Genomic DNA, 16,122 nt, shown 5'->3' with positions numbered 1-16,122 from the left:
CCCACCCTTTTCTGCCCTCCTGTGCCAGGTCCTGCCCCCTGGGCTGTGGAGGCAGCTCCTCCTGTCCATGCTGGTCCAGCCAGGCTACAGCCCCGTGTCTGCTGCGGGCACAGAAATCTGGGACTGCATGTCACCCCCCGTGCCCCTTCCACACATAACCTATGCTTCCCTGCCCTGTGACATGTCTCCTATGCCCCTCTGCTTGCCTATGCCTCACCTACGCCTCCCCCTCCCCCCAATATACTTATGTATGTGGAACTGCTCTTCACCACGCTGCCTGGCTGCTACATGCATGTGTGCATGTGCATGTGGTACCCCCTACATTGAATTGGCCTCCTCCTGTTCGCCCCAGCACTAAGCAGCCCCTTGCAGGCTGGAACTCTGCCACCCTGCAAGGGAAACCTGCAGTTGCTATGTTTTTTCTCCTTTAAAGGAGAAAATGCATCTTTTTCTGCAGCAAATGAAACATCTGGATCCCTGCTTGATGATATGGAAAGCCTCAGAGGCAGGAGGCTTTCGAAGTTGTTATATGTGGTAAGTTCTATCATTTGACATTATTTTGATAAATTTAATAGTGGCATAAGGTTCACTTAATACTTTTCAACATATGCAGACAAAGAGACACAGAACTTGCCTTACAACAACTTGGGAAAGGTTCGACCTCATGCATATCTGGAAATGTACACCTTGTGGCTTATATTAAGCTATCAGATGAACAAAATAGCAGCTTTCTAAATCAGGGATTCTCAACCTGTAGCCTTCACACCAAATGTAGCCCACAGCCATTGCATCTGGCCCGGGGGACTCCCCACAGGTCAGAAAATTTGGCGCTGAAGGAGCAGTGGCTGTTAATATGGCCAACTTCCCCTCTGCCAAATCCTCAACGCCCATGTGGTAGGCCGGCCCAGGCTGCAACCCCTTCCTTTGTGGGGATCCCTTTTGGATCGGGGCCTGGCCACATGCCCTTCCCTCCCATTGGGGCTGAGCCATGGCCTCTTTCCTCTACTCACATCCTCTTCCCTCCCTGGGTTAGGACCTGGCCCACATCCCCTTCCCTCTCTGTGGGCCCAGGTCAAGCTCCTTTACCCTGTGGGGCTGCATAAGAGCTGGCCTGTTCCCTGCTCCCTTCCAGATGGCCAGATGGTGCCCACTGTGCCCGCCCAGCTGCCAGATTGGGAATACCGGCTGGGTCTGCTCATAAACGGACTTGGTGATGCCAGTCTGGTCCAGTGGGTAAGAAGGTTGAACACAACTGTTCTAAATAATTGCTAATGACTAATACTGTATTTCAGCCAGAATATTTTAAGAGATATAAGGGACTTCTGCTCTCTGCTGGTGTACCCTTTTAGTGCTTGCAGTTATGATGGAAGAGTTACTAATTGGCACATACATTGATAGAGTAGATATTGAGTTAGTTTCATTTTCCACAGATCTCTCATGGGTCTTTTCTGTGCTAACAATAAACATCGTTTCTCAGCAGATGCAAAGTTTGTTGTTGTTATTTAGACATTTGCATTGATGTTTGTAGCTGTCACTTTTGACAGCTGAGGGTTGTTTCATGTATGTGATCTGCAGTTACTCATTAGGTAAACCAGGAAAGATTATCCAGGCTTGAGACACTTGCAAGAAAAATCACAGATCCTATTAACAAAATATTTTTTCCCATCATAAGCTAAATTACATATTCAGGGAAAAAACACTTCATATGCAATGCAGCAGGTTTTCTGACATCCACTTTTCCTGCACTCTTCCTGGGTTCTCCCTTTTTTTTCCAGTTAGTATGATCTACATTGTGCCTCTAAATTTTTTTCTGCCCTAGGAAGATATACTTGTCAAATAAATCTCTCCCTGCTTCAGTGGCAGAGATGATTAGACATGGTACATTTTCCAGTTCTAAGCAATTGCCATAAGGCTCTCCCCCATTGTTACTACAGTTTTGATATCAACTTCCAAAGCTGGAGACTTTGTAGTGGTAAGATTTTCAGTTTTAGATTAGGAAGTGATTTATTTAGCCTTAGTAGTATAATTGGATCCTGGTACCTCCATGGTTGTGGGAAATTTTTTCCAGATAATCTTTTCAATGTTATTGATTTATTTATGTTTTGCTCCTTTATTGCTTTCATCTCTACAGTTCTATTAAGAATGCAGATAAGTGAGGGTTTGGCGAGCTGCATGATAAGTTAACATTTCAAAATATTAAAAGTTCAAAGTCCTGCTCTTTGAGCTAAACTGCTGTACCAGAATCTTTTCTTAGTTGGGAGCACAGGATTCCACAAAGTGTGCAACCAAAAAGCTAGAACCCAAGTGGGAATTTTACATAGTGTAATGAAGAGGAATAAATAGTGAGATATTAGGTATACTTGTACCCAGTGAATCAGCAAAATTGAGGAAAAATAGACAAATGCTGCAAAAATCTGTGTGCGCTTATTTGAATTAAAAACAATTTGTTCTGTCCGCGTTTTCACCTGTGGGATAAGCATTGTTTCATCTCCAGTTGTGTTTTTTTCATAGATTGTGGATGAGGATTGGTTGGTGGAGGCCAACAGCTGAGAGTAGTTTTAAAAGCTCTGCCTACAAAGCAAACCTGGTCCATGTAAAATACCGTTGTGCAGATATTCAGAATATGACTGCATGCTCCTTGGGCGTATCTCACCCTTGATGGATTCTGCTCAGTTCCATGCGCTGTTTTCTTTTGGTGATTCTTATATTTCCTGCAAGGTTTCTTGAGTTTATCTCTCTTCAAGTGGCTTGGGGGCTGCATTTGTTTCGTTCTTGATTGAAAGTGTAAAAAAGTATCACTCAAATCCATTTAGCAGTAGTACCAATATGTGCTGTTGCAGTAAACTGTTCAGATCTTCTTAATACAAACAAAGCACTCTTTTTCTTACGTGTGTGGAAAAGCATTGTGTTAACTTACATGCCAGTGGAAATATTTTAAATGCTGACATCAGTAATGTTCACTGAAATAAATGGGCAGGCAGAAGTCTCCTTTCAGAGCTATTGTTTCAGGTTTTGCAAATCCAGGCATCTATTCCTGCATCACTTAATCTGTTAAATGGGAAAGCTTCATGTTAATGGGAACTCACCAGAGAAGTTAGTCTGGGTGTTACTATTCCCATGAATCCATTTGTTCACAATCCTATGAGTATGTCAGTTCCAGGGCTGCTTCTGGAACATCAGATAGATCCAAAAAAGACACTTTCCCCATTGTATCTGCCTAGAAAAGAATGGAATTTGGTACTGTCACTTGTGCTTTTGTCACTCTCATTTGTGCTTTTGTAGGACTATAAATTATTATACTATGGTCAACCTAAGCTGCACTTATAAGTTCAAACTTGTATAAGTAAAACTGCTCTATCATCTGAGTATTGTGCCACGTATGAATCATCATAACACACCAGTTCTCAGTAATTGTACTGGTTTTCAGGTAAAGTTAAAGGTTATTTATTTACTGGTTACCTGAAGGACTGCCTTTCTGGATGGGTCATTCTTCTGTAGTTTCAATCAGTGGAAATTCCAAAGCTGGACGTCCTTTAATACAAATGTGGGAGCAACTGCTCCATGACACACACATTCTCAGTTCTGGAATTTTGCTTCCCCTGTGCTTCCAACAAATCCTGCACTTACAGCCTTTTGAGCATTCATTCAAGTATAATTTTTATTGTAACCATTCAGGTGATCTAGGTTTCTTAAGGGACTAGAAACTGAAAGGTAATTTGGAGGATTCATCTGATGTGGGTGAGTGCAGTGCCATTAGATTTCTGTGTTACAGGGATTAATCAGTGTTGTACTAAAAATATTTAATCTTTTGATGGACTCTAAACACAATTTTTGTAATTAATACCATCTACTCTCATGCAGTTACTTTGCACCATAGACTGTGATGGTAAAATAGGGAAATTAATAATGTAATAGTAAGCAAAATTTATTTTGAGACTGGGACACTCCTTAATGCAGCAGAGGACAGGATTCCCCAAGCCAGGTGCCAGCAGTAAAGCAATCAAATGAGCATGACAGAGGTTTGACTACACTGTTCATAGGTTATGATCATGACTGACTTGCACATGACCACTGTTTTATGTGAACTAAAGAGAAACTAAATCTAGTGATGTGTCCAGGAATCATGTTGGGGCTGGGCAGTGTCGCTCAAAAAGCAAAAGCATTTTTTAAAATATGGTAATTTTGTGAGCTTCTTAAAAATGAAATGTCTACCTTTTCTTTAAATTGGATTCAGTGCTTCAGTGGCTTCCCCAAACCCTCAGATAATAAAACTTCTATTTTCTTCTGTTCAGGGAAGAAAAACGGTGCTTTGCAATGATCTAATGTACTGCAGCTAAGCCACAAATCTTGCATTTTGAATATGGAATGACAGATACTCTCAGTGAATTGTTTAACAGGCTCGGTTCCTAGAGTTAAAATATGAAAAAGGTGTTGATTAGCTTTGAAGACATCGTCTGCTTGTACACACACTGTAAATTAAAAAAGAGGCACATATTTTAAAATAAAATAATTAATTGACCTCAAAAGTATATATGTAAAATTAAAATCTGTAATCCACTGATTTGGCTTCAGTTCTCTGCTTACCTTCTTTGGGGCATTCAAATGAATTGTTTGTTTTATGAAGTCTCTCTGCTTGCCTAATTAAGAGATAAGAAATTACATGGCATTATGTTTAAATCGTTTAAACTGACTTTGTTTATGCTGTTCTTTTCTGTAGAGGGACTAGATGAAATCGAGAATGAACTCCTAAAGTGTGAGGCTTGTGGAAAAATGGGATATGCTAGTAAATTCCTACGGTCAAAGCGATTCTGCTCCCTGTCCTGTGCCAAAAGGTATTCTGCATTATTAAAGATATTTATAATCATGATGAGGCATACTGAGGTTAATAAGCATGATCGTATACCAACAGTATGTCTGGGAATGAAAAATAAATAATGTACAATAACCAGGTTGATGCTCTAGATCTTCCAAAATGTATGACGGCTGCAGCACAGTTCAAAATAATTAAAAAAAAAAATGGTGAAAATTGGGAACAATGTGGTCTGTTACTTGATGAAATAATCTCCTAAAGTGATCTGACTGTAGCCCTGGGCACAGTGTGGCCTTGTGAATAGAGCACTGGCTTGAGATGGAGTAAACCCGAGTTTTAGTCCAATCTTGCTTTTGGTCTGCTGCTAGGACTGGAATAGGTACTGCAAGTATTAGTCCTGTACTGGCTGGGAGGTAGACCTTCCCATGTCTGATTGCTATGATTGTATTACTTAGGTTCTGAGAGATTATTAAGAACGTATAATGTGGCTCATGAGGCTCCCTGCCAGCTTTTGTTGATGAGGGAAAAGAAATTTCTTAGCAAATAGTTCCCTTTATGATATTGCTTCCTCAAAGTTAGCAGCATCTCTCTTTGTCTTGGAAGCTGTGGAATTAGTTACGTTAATAAAAAGATAATATTAGTGGACTTGCACATTCCTGAACATCTTGGAAATAAAGTTGTATTTATTTCCTAATTATACCTCAGTTTGTTTTTCTGTCAGCAGGGGTTTTTCAGCCACCTCTCTTACGTCAGCTTAGGCCTTCTGTTCCTATAGTGTCTTGACAAGTGGCGTTCAGACTAATTCTTCAACTTGTACGTGCTTTTACATCTCAAACCAGAGCAATCAAAATTATAGTCTCAAAGCTCATTTACTGGAGGAATCTTTGTCGGCTTTTTTGGTTCTAGATAATTTCAGATGATACCTCTTGATGAGGAAAATCAAAATCCTCTGCTCATCACTGACTGGGACAGAAGTGGCCGTTTTTCTCTGTTGATACAGATTATAAAATGCCCCACCATTTGAACACTTGGCTCATAAGAATTGCCTAAGTAGGTGGGATTCACAGCAGGAAAAACAGCAAGTTCCTTCTTCAGCTCTTTTGGGTAAAGAATATGTGTAGAAAAGTTTAGCTCAGATACTAAAATGTATAGGGAAGTGGTTTCCAAAGTACTGGCAATGACTGCAAGTGGGATTGCAAGCCCTACAGACACTTTAATTCTTTTTTTCCATTTGAAAATTTGAAACTTTTTATTTAGCTCATCTGATAGGTAACTGCTTTCTCCATCATCCTTTCCTGAAGACTATTTTTTGACTATGTTCTTAAGATGTATTCTCCTTTCCAGAAATTTAAGCAAGAACAATTTAATGTTAGCCTTTAATTTCATGAACCATATGATTTATGATGGGGTGCCAGATTGTGTTATCTCTTTTTACAGAAAATATAACCTTTTCTGTAAATTACCTAAATTGTTTGTGACATTGGTGAGAGAACCTGAGGACTTTATTGTAATTTAAAAATAACCCAAAGAGGTCAAATGATCTATTCAGTTCTCTTATTATCTGGCTAGAATTACTGTACCAGAAAAATTTAGCACGTAAACTTTACTGCAGATTAACTTGAAGAATAACTAAATTGTTTCTCTTAACTGGAGTGTTTTCCACCCATACAAACCCTTAGACTTTACCAAGGTAGTGGTTTGCATGTAAACTGGTTGGCTTATCAGGGAGAATAGGCTAAACCCAAATTATCTATCACATCTGATTTACTGTTAACAGAGCCACTCTTCAGTGTGAGTGCAAGCTATTTCTGTTTGAGTGATACTAGTCCTTTTAACGTACCCAGAATGAAAAGAGAAGTTCTCCCAGGGTGTCTGAGAGAGAATTTATGAAGTAGATCTCCTCCTTAGGGAAGCATGAGACAGGGTTATATCCCCAGAAGTCTTAGCTCTGTTTCTGATTCAGTGCATTACCATTGTGAACACTGTAGATCAAGTTCTAGTTTGCAGTGTGGCTGCTCTTATCTAAAGCTAAACTAACACAAGGGAAGTAAATTGAGTATTTATAATTCCAGCAAATTCTGCCGGCAGGGAGAAAAGATTAAATGCTCATTATGCAGGAACCAGCGCTTTGCTTTTTTTGTCCTTTTTTGACAAGGTCACCATCTTAATGGATTAAATAGATGTATAGTAGATGATATAGTAGATGTGATATAGCTTGACTTTAGTACTGTTCTTGACAGTCTCTCATGACATTCTCAGAAGTTTCCTGAGTTTAGATGAAGTAACTGTAAAACAGGGCACAACTGGTTGAAAATCTGTATTTCACGAGTAGTTATCAGTGGTTTGCTAACAAACAGGAAAGGCTTATCAAATTGGGGCCCTGAAAAGGGTTGTCCTGGGTCCTGTAATAGCCAATATTTTCATTTATGACTTGGATAATGGACTAAAGAGTATGCTTAAGATGGCAACAAGGTCAGAGGACTTATAAGCATGTTGGAGAATGAGGTCAGAAGTCGAAAAGATCCTGCCAAATTGATCAAAAAACTAAAAAGATGAAATTCAATAAAGAAAAGTACAAAGTAATACTTTTGGGAAGGAAATAACTTCATAGATACAAAATAGGAAGTATCTAGCTAGGCGTCGGGACAGCAGAAAAGGACCAGGGGTTAGAGTGGTCACCAATTGCATGTGAATGAATAATGTGATCCAGGTGTCATTCTCTGATGTATTCATTTTCTGATCTATTAATAAGAGTGTCATATGCAAGGCACAGGAGGTAATTGCTCTACTGAGCACTAGTGTGCTGGAGCTGTCTAGGAGGGTGCAAAAGAGAAATCGGAACAATAAAAAGCTTAGAAACAAGACTCATGACAATGTTGAAAGATTTGATTTCAGTTAGTCTGGAAAAAGGTAGACTGAGGGGGGATCTAAGTCTTTCAATATATAAAAGACTGGTCTAAAGAGAACAATTGTGCTCCATTTCTGCCAAGGGTAGAGTGAGAAGTAATTATTTTATATTTACAGCAAGGGAGATTTAGATTAGACATGAGAAGCATTGGCAAAGCACAGGCATAGGCTCCTAAGGAAGCTATGGAATCAGTGTCTTAAGGACAGATTAGACAAATACTTTGGAAGGGTGGTTTGAATGTACTTGATCTGACCTCAGAACACTAGGACAGATTGAATGACTTTTGAAATCCCTACCACAATCTTATATTTCTGTGATAGTTATTATCTTTAAGTAACATTTCTATATGAAGCACATAATGTCATTTTTAAAAAATCCATGAATTCAAATTATTATCTTATTGAATATATTTTGCTTCCTTAGGCACAGTGGTAGATGTGCTAAGAAATACGGACTGTTCTCATCAGACAAATCCAGTCGTTGGAATCGGAAGTCAGATAGCCAAAGTCTTGGACAGCGTGGGCGTCGACCAACTGGCCCGGATGGGGCATCACGAGAGCACTTCCTTAGACAGGTCTGTAGAATGTTTGCCTAAAACTAAATCACCATTTAAAAAGTTGTAAAGAAAATATAATACTGTAGTTTATTTGTACTGCATTTTCCAGCTTCCAATTACTTATCCATCTGCAGAAGATTTGGCTTCTCATGAAGATGCTGTGCCAACTGCTATGACCACGAGAACGTGAACTTCGGGAACTCAGGATAAGGAAACTACCAGAGAATATTGACTTGCTACCAGCTGTGCAAGCTGATCCATCAGTGTGGACAGTTGATGAAGTTTGGGCCTTTATACATTCTTTGCCTGGTATGTAATGTGAAGTTTTTTTTTTTCTGTTTTGGGGTTTGTTTGTTTTTTTACAGTTTTGCAGCAGTAAAAAATGTACTGTTAGCATGGCTGTGAAGGAGTGGTAATATGGTAACACCACACGGGTGTCGTTAGTTGGTGGTACAGAATAAAAATGACTTGTTTCCCTCTTGCTTGTTCCTTCATCCCACCTGGGTTTCCCCTCCAAAATCTCACATTGATAGAACTAGTCCCACCTCTGCAGTAGCACCCTAGCTGATGGAGAGTAAAGGTGTTCCTCTTTTCAGTCTGATTTCTCTCGAGGTTGGTTGAAGGATTGAATTGAAGACATTTCCTCCCTTTTATGCTTTTCTTCTGTTTCTGTTCTCTTCCCTACTTACCTGCTCTTCATTCAAAAGAGAAAGCAAGAAAGGGGCTCTAATTTCCCTATACATTAATTAGAAAGAGTAAAGATCTTTCATGATATAAAAGCTGTTTTAATACATATGGTTTTCTAGAATCCAGAAAACCTCTAAAAATGCACATAATAGAAGATGAAATCAATTGCAGTATACTAGAGGTATCTTTATATTTAAGATACCTGCATGGACAAAAGAGTGTTCTTTATGGGTAGGCAAATGTGAGCTAGAAGAACCCAACTGAACAAATGTAAAATAACCAGACGGTGGTGAAAAGATAGCTATGAACTTTGAGCAATTACACTCTAATACCTCTGATGAAGTTCCTGACTCTTCATTTACACAATTTTTCTTCTAACTCAAAGTTCATTGCTATCTTTTCACCACCATCTGGTTATTTTACATTTGTTCAGTTGAGCTTTTCTAGCTTATATTTGCTACCCATAAAGAACATTCTTTTGTCCATGCAGGTATCTTAAGTTTTGCTAGTAGTAAGACTGAGCTCTTTAGATGAAGCAGTGCAACATTCTTCTTTCACCTAAACTAGCCACTCCCATCTCTAATCATTGAAACTTAAACTGTCTCTGTACCAGTTGTACCCTCTTCCAGGTTTATGGTTATTTCAAACCATTCTTTTAAAAAATATTTCAGTAGGGCAATTCTCTTGGGGAAATGTATCTTTGTTTTGGGTCATATAATACCTTTTTTTACCAGCTTCGGCCCAGATCCTTCTCCCCCTCTTAAGATATCTAAGTGGCACTTACATGGATTTTAGTTATCTTAAAGGCACTAAATGTGATCCTGTCTGATCCTATGGAACAATCAGCATTCAGTTAGGATCTCTAGGATGCTCCGAAGTGATCTAGTAAAGCCATGCATGCTTTATGGCAATTCAGTTCTATCTAAGAAAGTGCATACATTATGTGTAAAGTTATCCTTAGCTGGAGAAAAACTATTGAGTAACATTGTCTCCAGTTCCCAATGGTGTGTATTCATTTTATTAAATGAAAATTTAATACAGTAGTTTGAGGGCTAGGTCTTCCTCTTTCCCAAAACAGTACTCACTTCAGTGGGCCACAGAGCTCTGCCCTCTTTCTTCCCATTTTTCTTGCCCCGTAACTTTCTTAGCTGCCCCGTAAGTCAGCTTCAACAGGAGGAGTGAATGATGCCCTGCCTAGTAATGGCCTATTGATTAGTTTACTGTTATAGGAACGGGGATTTCTAAGTTCAGACCCCTTCATGGCAAAGCAGGGCAAACACCCAGCTCTCATGGCCAGAGTAAGTGCATTAACCATTGGGCTGTTGGGCAAAAAGGTAAGTACTGTCTGTTTCTGCCCTCCATTTTCTTTGTGCTGAAGTCAGTGCTGTTGTCTTCTAGTTAGACCGAGGCTCAGGTAGTCATCTCATAGAATTGTAGAGTTGGAAGGAACCTCCAGGGTTATCTGGTCCAACCTTGAGACCGGCTCTCTCAGGAGCTGTATTTCCCTTCTCAGTTGGCAGAATTGATTTGGCTCTCAACATGATCAGCATGATCAGGGCTGTCCAACTTGCAGCCCATGAGCCCATATGCAGCCTATAAAGGCTTAATTTGCGGCCCTCAGGCTCCTCCCCAATAGTTATGGTCTCCAGGCTTTTCTTTCCTCTGATCTTTGCTTCCTACCTCTGCCCAAGAAGGGGGCATGGTGCAACATGCTGCAGCATGGGACGTCTGAACAGCACAGTGCAGTTTGCATGGCATGTGGTGCCTGACTGCTTAAAACTGGATGGCCCTGAACTCTGCCCCTTAAGAGAATGTCTTCGTGGGCAGAACAGGACTCATCTCTGGAGTCCCATTGCCGACATATGAGAACCCTGCAATTCCTCGAGGTTAACAGGATATAAGTTTGGAGGTGCAGTAGACTATTGAAAGAATGGGAAAGCTGTGCATCTTTTGGAGTCAAACAAAATCTTTCTCCTGAGATAGGCTTGTACTTTTGGGATGAGTGGAATGTTTAGACAGCAGAGTAGGATCTGGGCTTTTATAAAGTATTTCACTCTAAATAGAAGACATTGATCTCAGACAAGGAAGTGAGGATTATATAAAGGTAAGTCTTATGTCCCCAAAAGCTAGCATTGATTCAGTCTTTCTAGTAAATTCATGTTTTATCTACCCTGGGATAATTTTTAACTACCATATTTCCTCAAATAGAAGATGACCCTGATTACATGTGATCAGTCCTGTGATGCTCCAAAATTTTATATGCAGATGAGGCACAGGACAGCCTGGTCCAGCATCACTTTGTGGAGGGCAGGGCCACACTAATCATATATGCCAGGCTGAGAGAGGGGGCTGCCAGAGGGTTTCTGGGTATGTAGTGTTCTGACTCGCTATGAAAAAGAGTTGGTGGTAACAGGGACTGCTCTTAATGGACACTACCATATGTTTTATTCAGATGAGTTGCACTTAACTTATCCTTGTGACTGAAAAGAGGACGTATTCATTCTTGTATAGGATTGAAATACGAAGGGTTTACTGTTGGGTTCAGGATTAGTCAGTTGTTCTTATAGGAAGTATGGTGCCCAATTTTGTTGGCACTATTTTTTGTTTTGTTTCTTTTTTAAACTCTAGTGAGTACTCCCTTTTCATTTTATAGTTTCTTAATAAAGACAAAAAGCTGAAAATGCAAAGATGTCAAGAAAATAAATTTAAAGAAGAAATAGTCAATCTGGAATGGAAGCTGGAATATACATTTTTAAAAGCATCTGAAAGGCTGTAGGAAGAAAAATAGGACAGTTAAATGGACAGTTATATTTCTAAATATATAGATTAATCTGAAAACAACAGAAATATGATTATAAGGGAAAGAGAAGCTTTAAATTATAATTGAAAATAAAACAAAGTCTTTAATTTATTATCCATACACAGAAAGGTACCAAACAATATGGTATAGTGGTTGTCTGTTTATCAAATATCCAGGACATCTGTCAAGGAACTATTCTCTTTTTCTTTTGTCCTTCCTTAGAAAAGGCTGTCAATTATTTGGGACAGTGCTTTGCATGGAATGTCCCCATTTCCTATATTAAACATACAGGCATATATCAATGATATGAGTACAAATTACCTTTCAAGAATGTTAGTATTAAAAGAAGGGTAAGGAAGGGAATAATCTCAGATAAACAGGTTGCACTTCTAAAGGAAGGTTTCCAACTATTTTAACTCTGCTTCACTGAGATGCCAGCATCTTTCCAACTGTGCATGAAGGCTATTAACTCATCACAAATCTATGGCTGTAATAAGTGGTTTTGTAGGGGAAATTCTGCTATATATTCATAGCGTGGAATTTTCAATATTCCACCCAGTAGAGTAGCGCAGGAGGATCCTGGAATAGAACTGCTTTGGAAATAATAGGTAAGTAATGTTTCCTGATCTTTTGGGATTTGAATTGTTCTCACAGAATGAATGCGATCTCCTGCTGGAAAAAACCCAGAAGAACGATGCTTTCTTTTATTTAATAGGTATTTCTGTCTTTATTTCAAGCCCTTCCAAAGAATACTAAGATCACAGCGATCTTTCTTTTAAATGAAGTAAGACTCAATTGTCTTGCTTACAAGGATGTCTTAATTTTGCCTCAGTAGGGGCTGTATGTGTAGATAATGCTCAGATGAGCTTAGGAGTCCAAAAATCATGTTGTTTAACTCTTTTACTCCTCAAGGTGTAGTCATTGGGAATTACTATTCTAGTGTGAACAAGGGCATTGTACCTGTTAATGCATATGTCTAACTGACTATTATTATTTATTCTTTTGTAGGTTGTCAAGACATTGCAGATGAATTTAGAGCACAAGAGATTGATGGACAAGCTCTCCTCTTGTTAAAAGAGGATCACTTAATGAGTGCAATGAACATAAAGTTGGGGCCTGCACTGAAAATTTGTGCACGCATCAACTCATTGAAGGAATCGTAGTGGGAACGTGACGCTTTAGATAACAGCCTCTCTCTCTGAAAGACCCGTACAGTAATAAGCCAGTATCTACACTATGGCATGACTATTACTGTGATATTTTGACAAAGTTTTTTTCATACAAAGACTTTGAAATTATTTCTCCAAATACACCATATAATCCTCCCTACCTTCCAGTAATTATCAGGCTTATGGTAAACCATTAGCAAGACTGGGGAATCATTCCAGTAAAGTGGAGGGTGAGGCAGATTAATGAAAACAAAAGTATAATATGTTGCGGTAGATGAAACTTCCCAAAATGTTCTTTATTATACAAGTTTAAGATTTTTTTAAAACATAATCTGATGGTCATTTAAATTATGTTAATATATTCTGAAAGATACATTTTCCCATGTAGAGAGTTTTTTAGACTATGGAATAACAGAAGAGTCCACAGAGTCTGTGGAAGCACTGATTATGGTAAAATGCTATGCATTTAGTTGTGCTCTCTGAGTTTCTTTTAATCTTGAGCCTATTGTTTGAAGGGAATTTTGACAAACCTATTCTCTGATAGGCTAATCTTCTGCCATTTTAATGTTTTGTTCATGTTTGGAAGCGTTCTATAAAATCTAGGATATTCATCATAATCCTCGTGTATGCAATGCTAGACCTACTGATTTGCGAATGGCATGACACTCTTCCCAGAGAGTACAGAAGCACATACGTTACTTTTATTGTTTGTATGCTGCTATGCACTAAGAGGGCATTAAGTTGTTATACTTGTTTTGCTTGCTGCTAGGTAACTTAGACCAAAGGAGTCAACACACACATGGGCTGAAAGGAAAGTGTGTCAATGTGTGGCTCCTATTTAACAAATGACCCTGTAGTAGTAGTAGGCAACTCTCAGTCCTTGTGGAGCATGGTGTATGCATCAGAGGTCACCAGGACCTTCCACACACATGCTTAGGCAGGAGTGTGAAGGCTGCCCAGACCTTCAATCTCCCTTTAGACCATTGAGACAGAATCCAAAGGCCAGACCAAGTACAGATGTTTGGTACCTTGATGGCTGTAGCTATGTGCATGTCCAGGAATAAAACCCAGGTCTCTCACATGGCAGATAAGGATTCTACCACTGAACCACAACAGCAGGTTGAGCAAGTTAAAACTACAGAAAAAAATCTGTCCTTAAGTAGATCTAGCACTGTTTTTCTCAACAGATTTTTGCAGGTATCTTCTAGAGGTCAACATTAGATCTCTTGCTTTGCATTAGAATCTCCCGAACTTCATAAAACAGAGATTTCAGTTCTGATATTTTCTATCAACCCCTAAGGCTGCAAATTAGGGTTGCACATGTTACCTATTAATGCGAAATGTATGAGGAGAGCTCTGAACCCAGAGCACCAAAGGATTTAGAAAAGAGCTAGCAGCTGGGTTTTTTCTAAGCACTTTCTAGATTTGTTGTTGTTTTGTTTCCCCCACATCCATTGATGTACAGAAGATCAGTCTCCCTTTCTTTTAGTTGATATGGTTAATTTTGAAGGTAAAATGAGGGAGATTTTGAGTTCTGGTGTAAAGCATTTCTGCTTTCTGATTTCTGGTTTGATGAGCCAGTAGAAAACTACAGCTCTCTCAGCTATGGTTTTATCAAAATGCTTATTATTTTTATACAAAAATATTACTGGCTAACTTTTAATCTTTTGTTTGTGGTGGTACACTTTATAATATCAGACAAAGAATATGGATTACCTGTGAATTAATAATGACATCTGGTATGTTAGGAACATGTGGTCTTGTATTGTGTATACTATCTTCTAGACCTACAGTTTAGTGTAATGTTTTGTGCATGTTAACTTCATTATTATTTTGATTTATTGGCCAGATTTCAGAATAATTTCTTCAGTTTGTTGTTATACAGGACTGAATTATTAAGGGATTGCTAGAACCTCACAGTCATCCTGGTTTAAGCGCACACACCTTCTTACTCTTGATGTACTACATGTTATATATAAATTCTTTATAGAGCTTGCATAACCACAGAACACTCACTACTTCTGCTTTAAAGCTTAATGAATGGAAGAAATGAAAATGTATGCCTTGTCTACATCTAAATATTTTACTGCTTCAGCTGTGTTGGCATAGTTAAAGCAACAAAAAGCCCCCAGATCCCATCAGGCTGCCTCTGGACATTATGGGTCTGTGCCCGTACACATACTGAATACATGTGCAGTAAGCCTGCTCTAAGATGTTCCAGTTAGAACATGATGGAGTAAACTCAATTAATTAGAACGCTCCAGCAGCCTTGCTGTCATGTGTATTCAGCATCCCGGCACTTAAAAATGGCAGCGAGGGTGCTTTAACTAAAGCTTGCTGAATGAGTTTTAGTTAAAGCACCCCCACAACCATTCTGAAGTGCAAGATGCTGAATACACAAGATGCTGAGGGAATTTTAATTAGAGTGGCTCCCAAGAGCATGTGTATAGACATGTAACACTAATATTGTAGTGTTACAAACTTTGTAGCACTCCAGAATAATAAGCAATATGGACCACATGTTCAGAGGTCCCTGGCATGCTCTTTAGCCATGGAGCCTATCAGTGAGTTGCAGGCAGGCTCACTGATAGGCTTGCAAGCCAGGTTCCTAGGCAGCTTGAAAGCCCACCTTTTCTTGGGTTTCCAAGGAGCCTTTCAAAGGTCTTGATGCTTTAATGGGCTGCAGGTGCCATCACTATTGTCCCTTTAAACTTCCCAGGCTGCAGGCATCCCCCTCACCCTTACTGTTGGGCAGCAAAGGTGAATTGCGTTCATAGATTCATAGATGATAGGGTCGGAAGGGACCTCAATAGATCATCAAGTCCGACCCCCTGCATAGGCAGGAAAGAAAGTTCTTCCTAATATCCAATCTAAATCTGCTCTCTGCTAGCTTGTGGCCATTATTTCTTGTAACCCCCGGGGGCGCCTTGGTGAATAAAACCTCACCAATTCCCTTCTGTGCCCCCGTGACGAACTTCTAGGCAGCCACAAGGTCACCTCTCAGCCTTCTCTTGCAGAGGCTGAAAGGGTCCAGGTTCTCTATTCTCTCCTCGTAGGGCTTGGTCTGCAAGCCCTTAACCATATGAGTGGCCCTTCTCTGGACCCTCTCCAGGTTATCCGCATCCCTCTTGAAGTGCGGCGCCCAGAATTGCACGCAGTACTCCAGCTGCGGTCTGACCAGTGCCCGATAGA

The 16,122-nt window shown here is 39.6% G+C and overlaps 1 protein-coding gene across 1 annotated transcript in view; it reads left to right on the top strand.

Moving 5' to 3' along the window:
• The window catches only part of PHC3 (polyhomeotic homolog 3), a 44,167-nt gene extending 28,394 nt beyond the window's left edge, over nucleotides 1-15,773 (top strand). The window contains 5 exon segments of the mRNA XM_006018747.2: nucleotides 4,718-4,832; nucleotides 8,142-8,292; nucleotides 8,384-8,451; nucleotides 8,453-8,583; nucleotides 12,770-15,773. Coding sequence (XP_006018809.1) covers nucleotides 4,718-4,832; nucleotides 8,142-8,292; nucleotides 8,384-8,451; nucleotides 8,453-8,583; nucleotides 12,770-12,924 — 620 coding nt within the window. The 3' untranslated portion in view covers nucleotides 12,925-15,773.
• The last annotated feature ends 349 nt before the right edge of the window (nucleotides 15,774-16,122 follow it).

This window comes from Alligator sinensis, unplaced genomic scaffold (assembly GCF_000455745.1).
Source record: "Alligator sinensis unplaced genomic scaffold, ASM45574v1 scaffold787_1, whole genome shotgun sequence".
NCBI classification, from domain to species: Eukaryota; Metazoa; Chordata; order Crocodylia; family Alligatoridae; genus Alligator; species Alligator sinensis.
The sequence above is the reverse complement of the archived record's forward strand: the minus strand, read 5'-3'. Positions and strand labels throughout refer to the sequence as shown.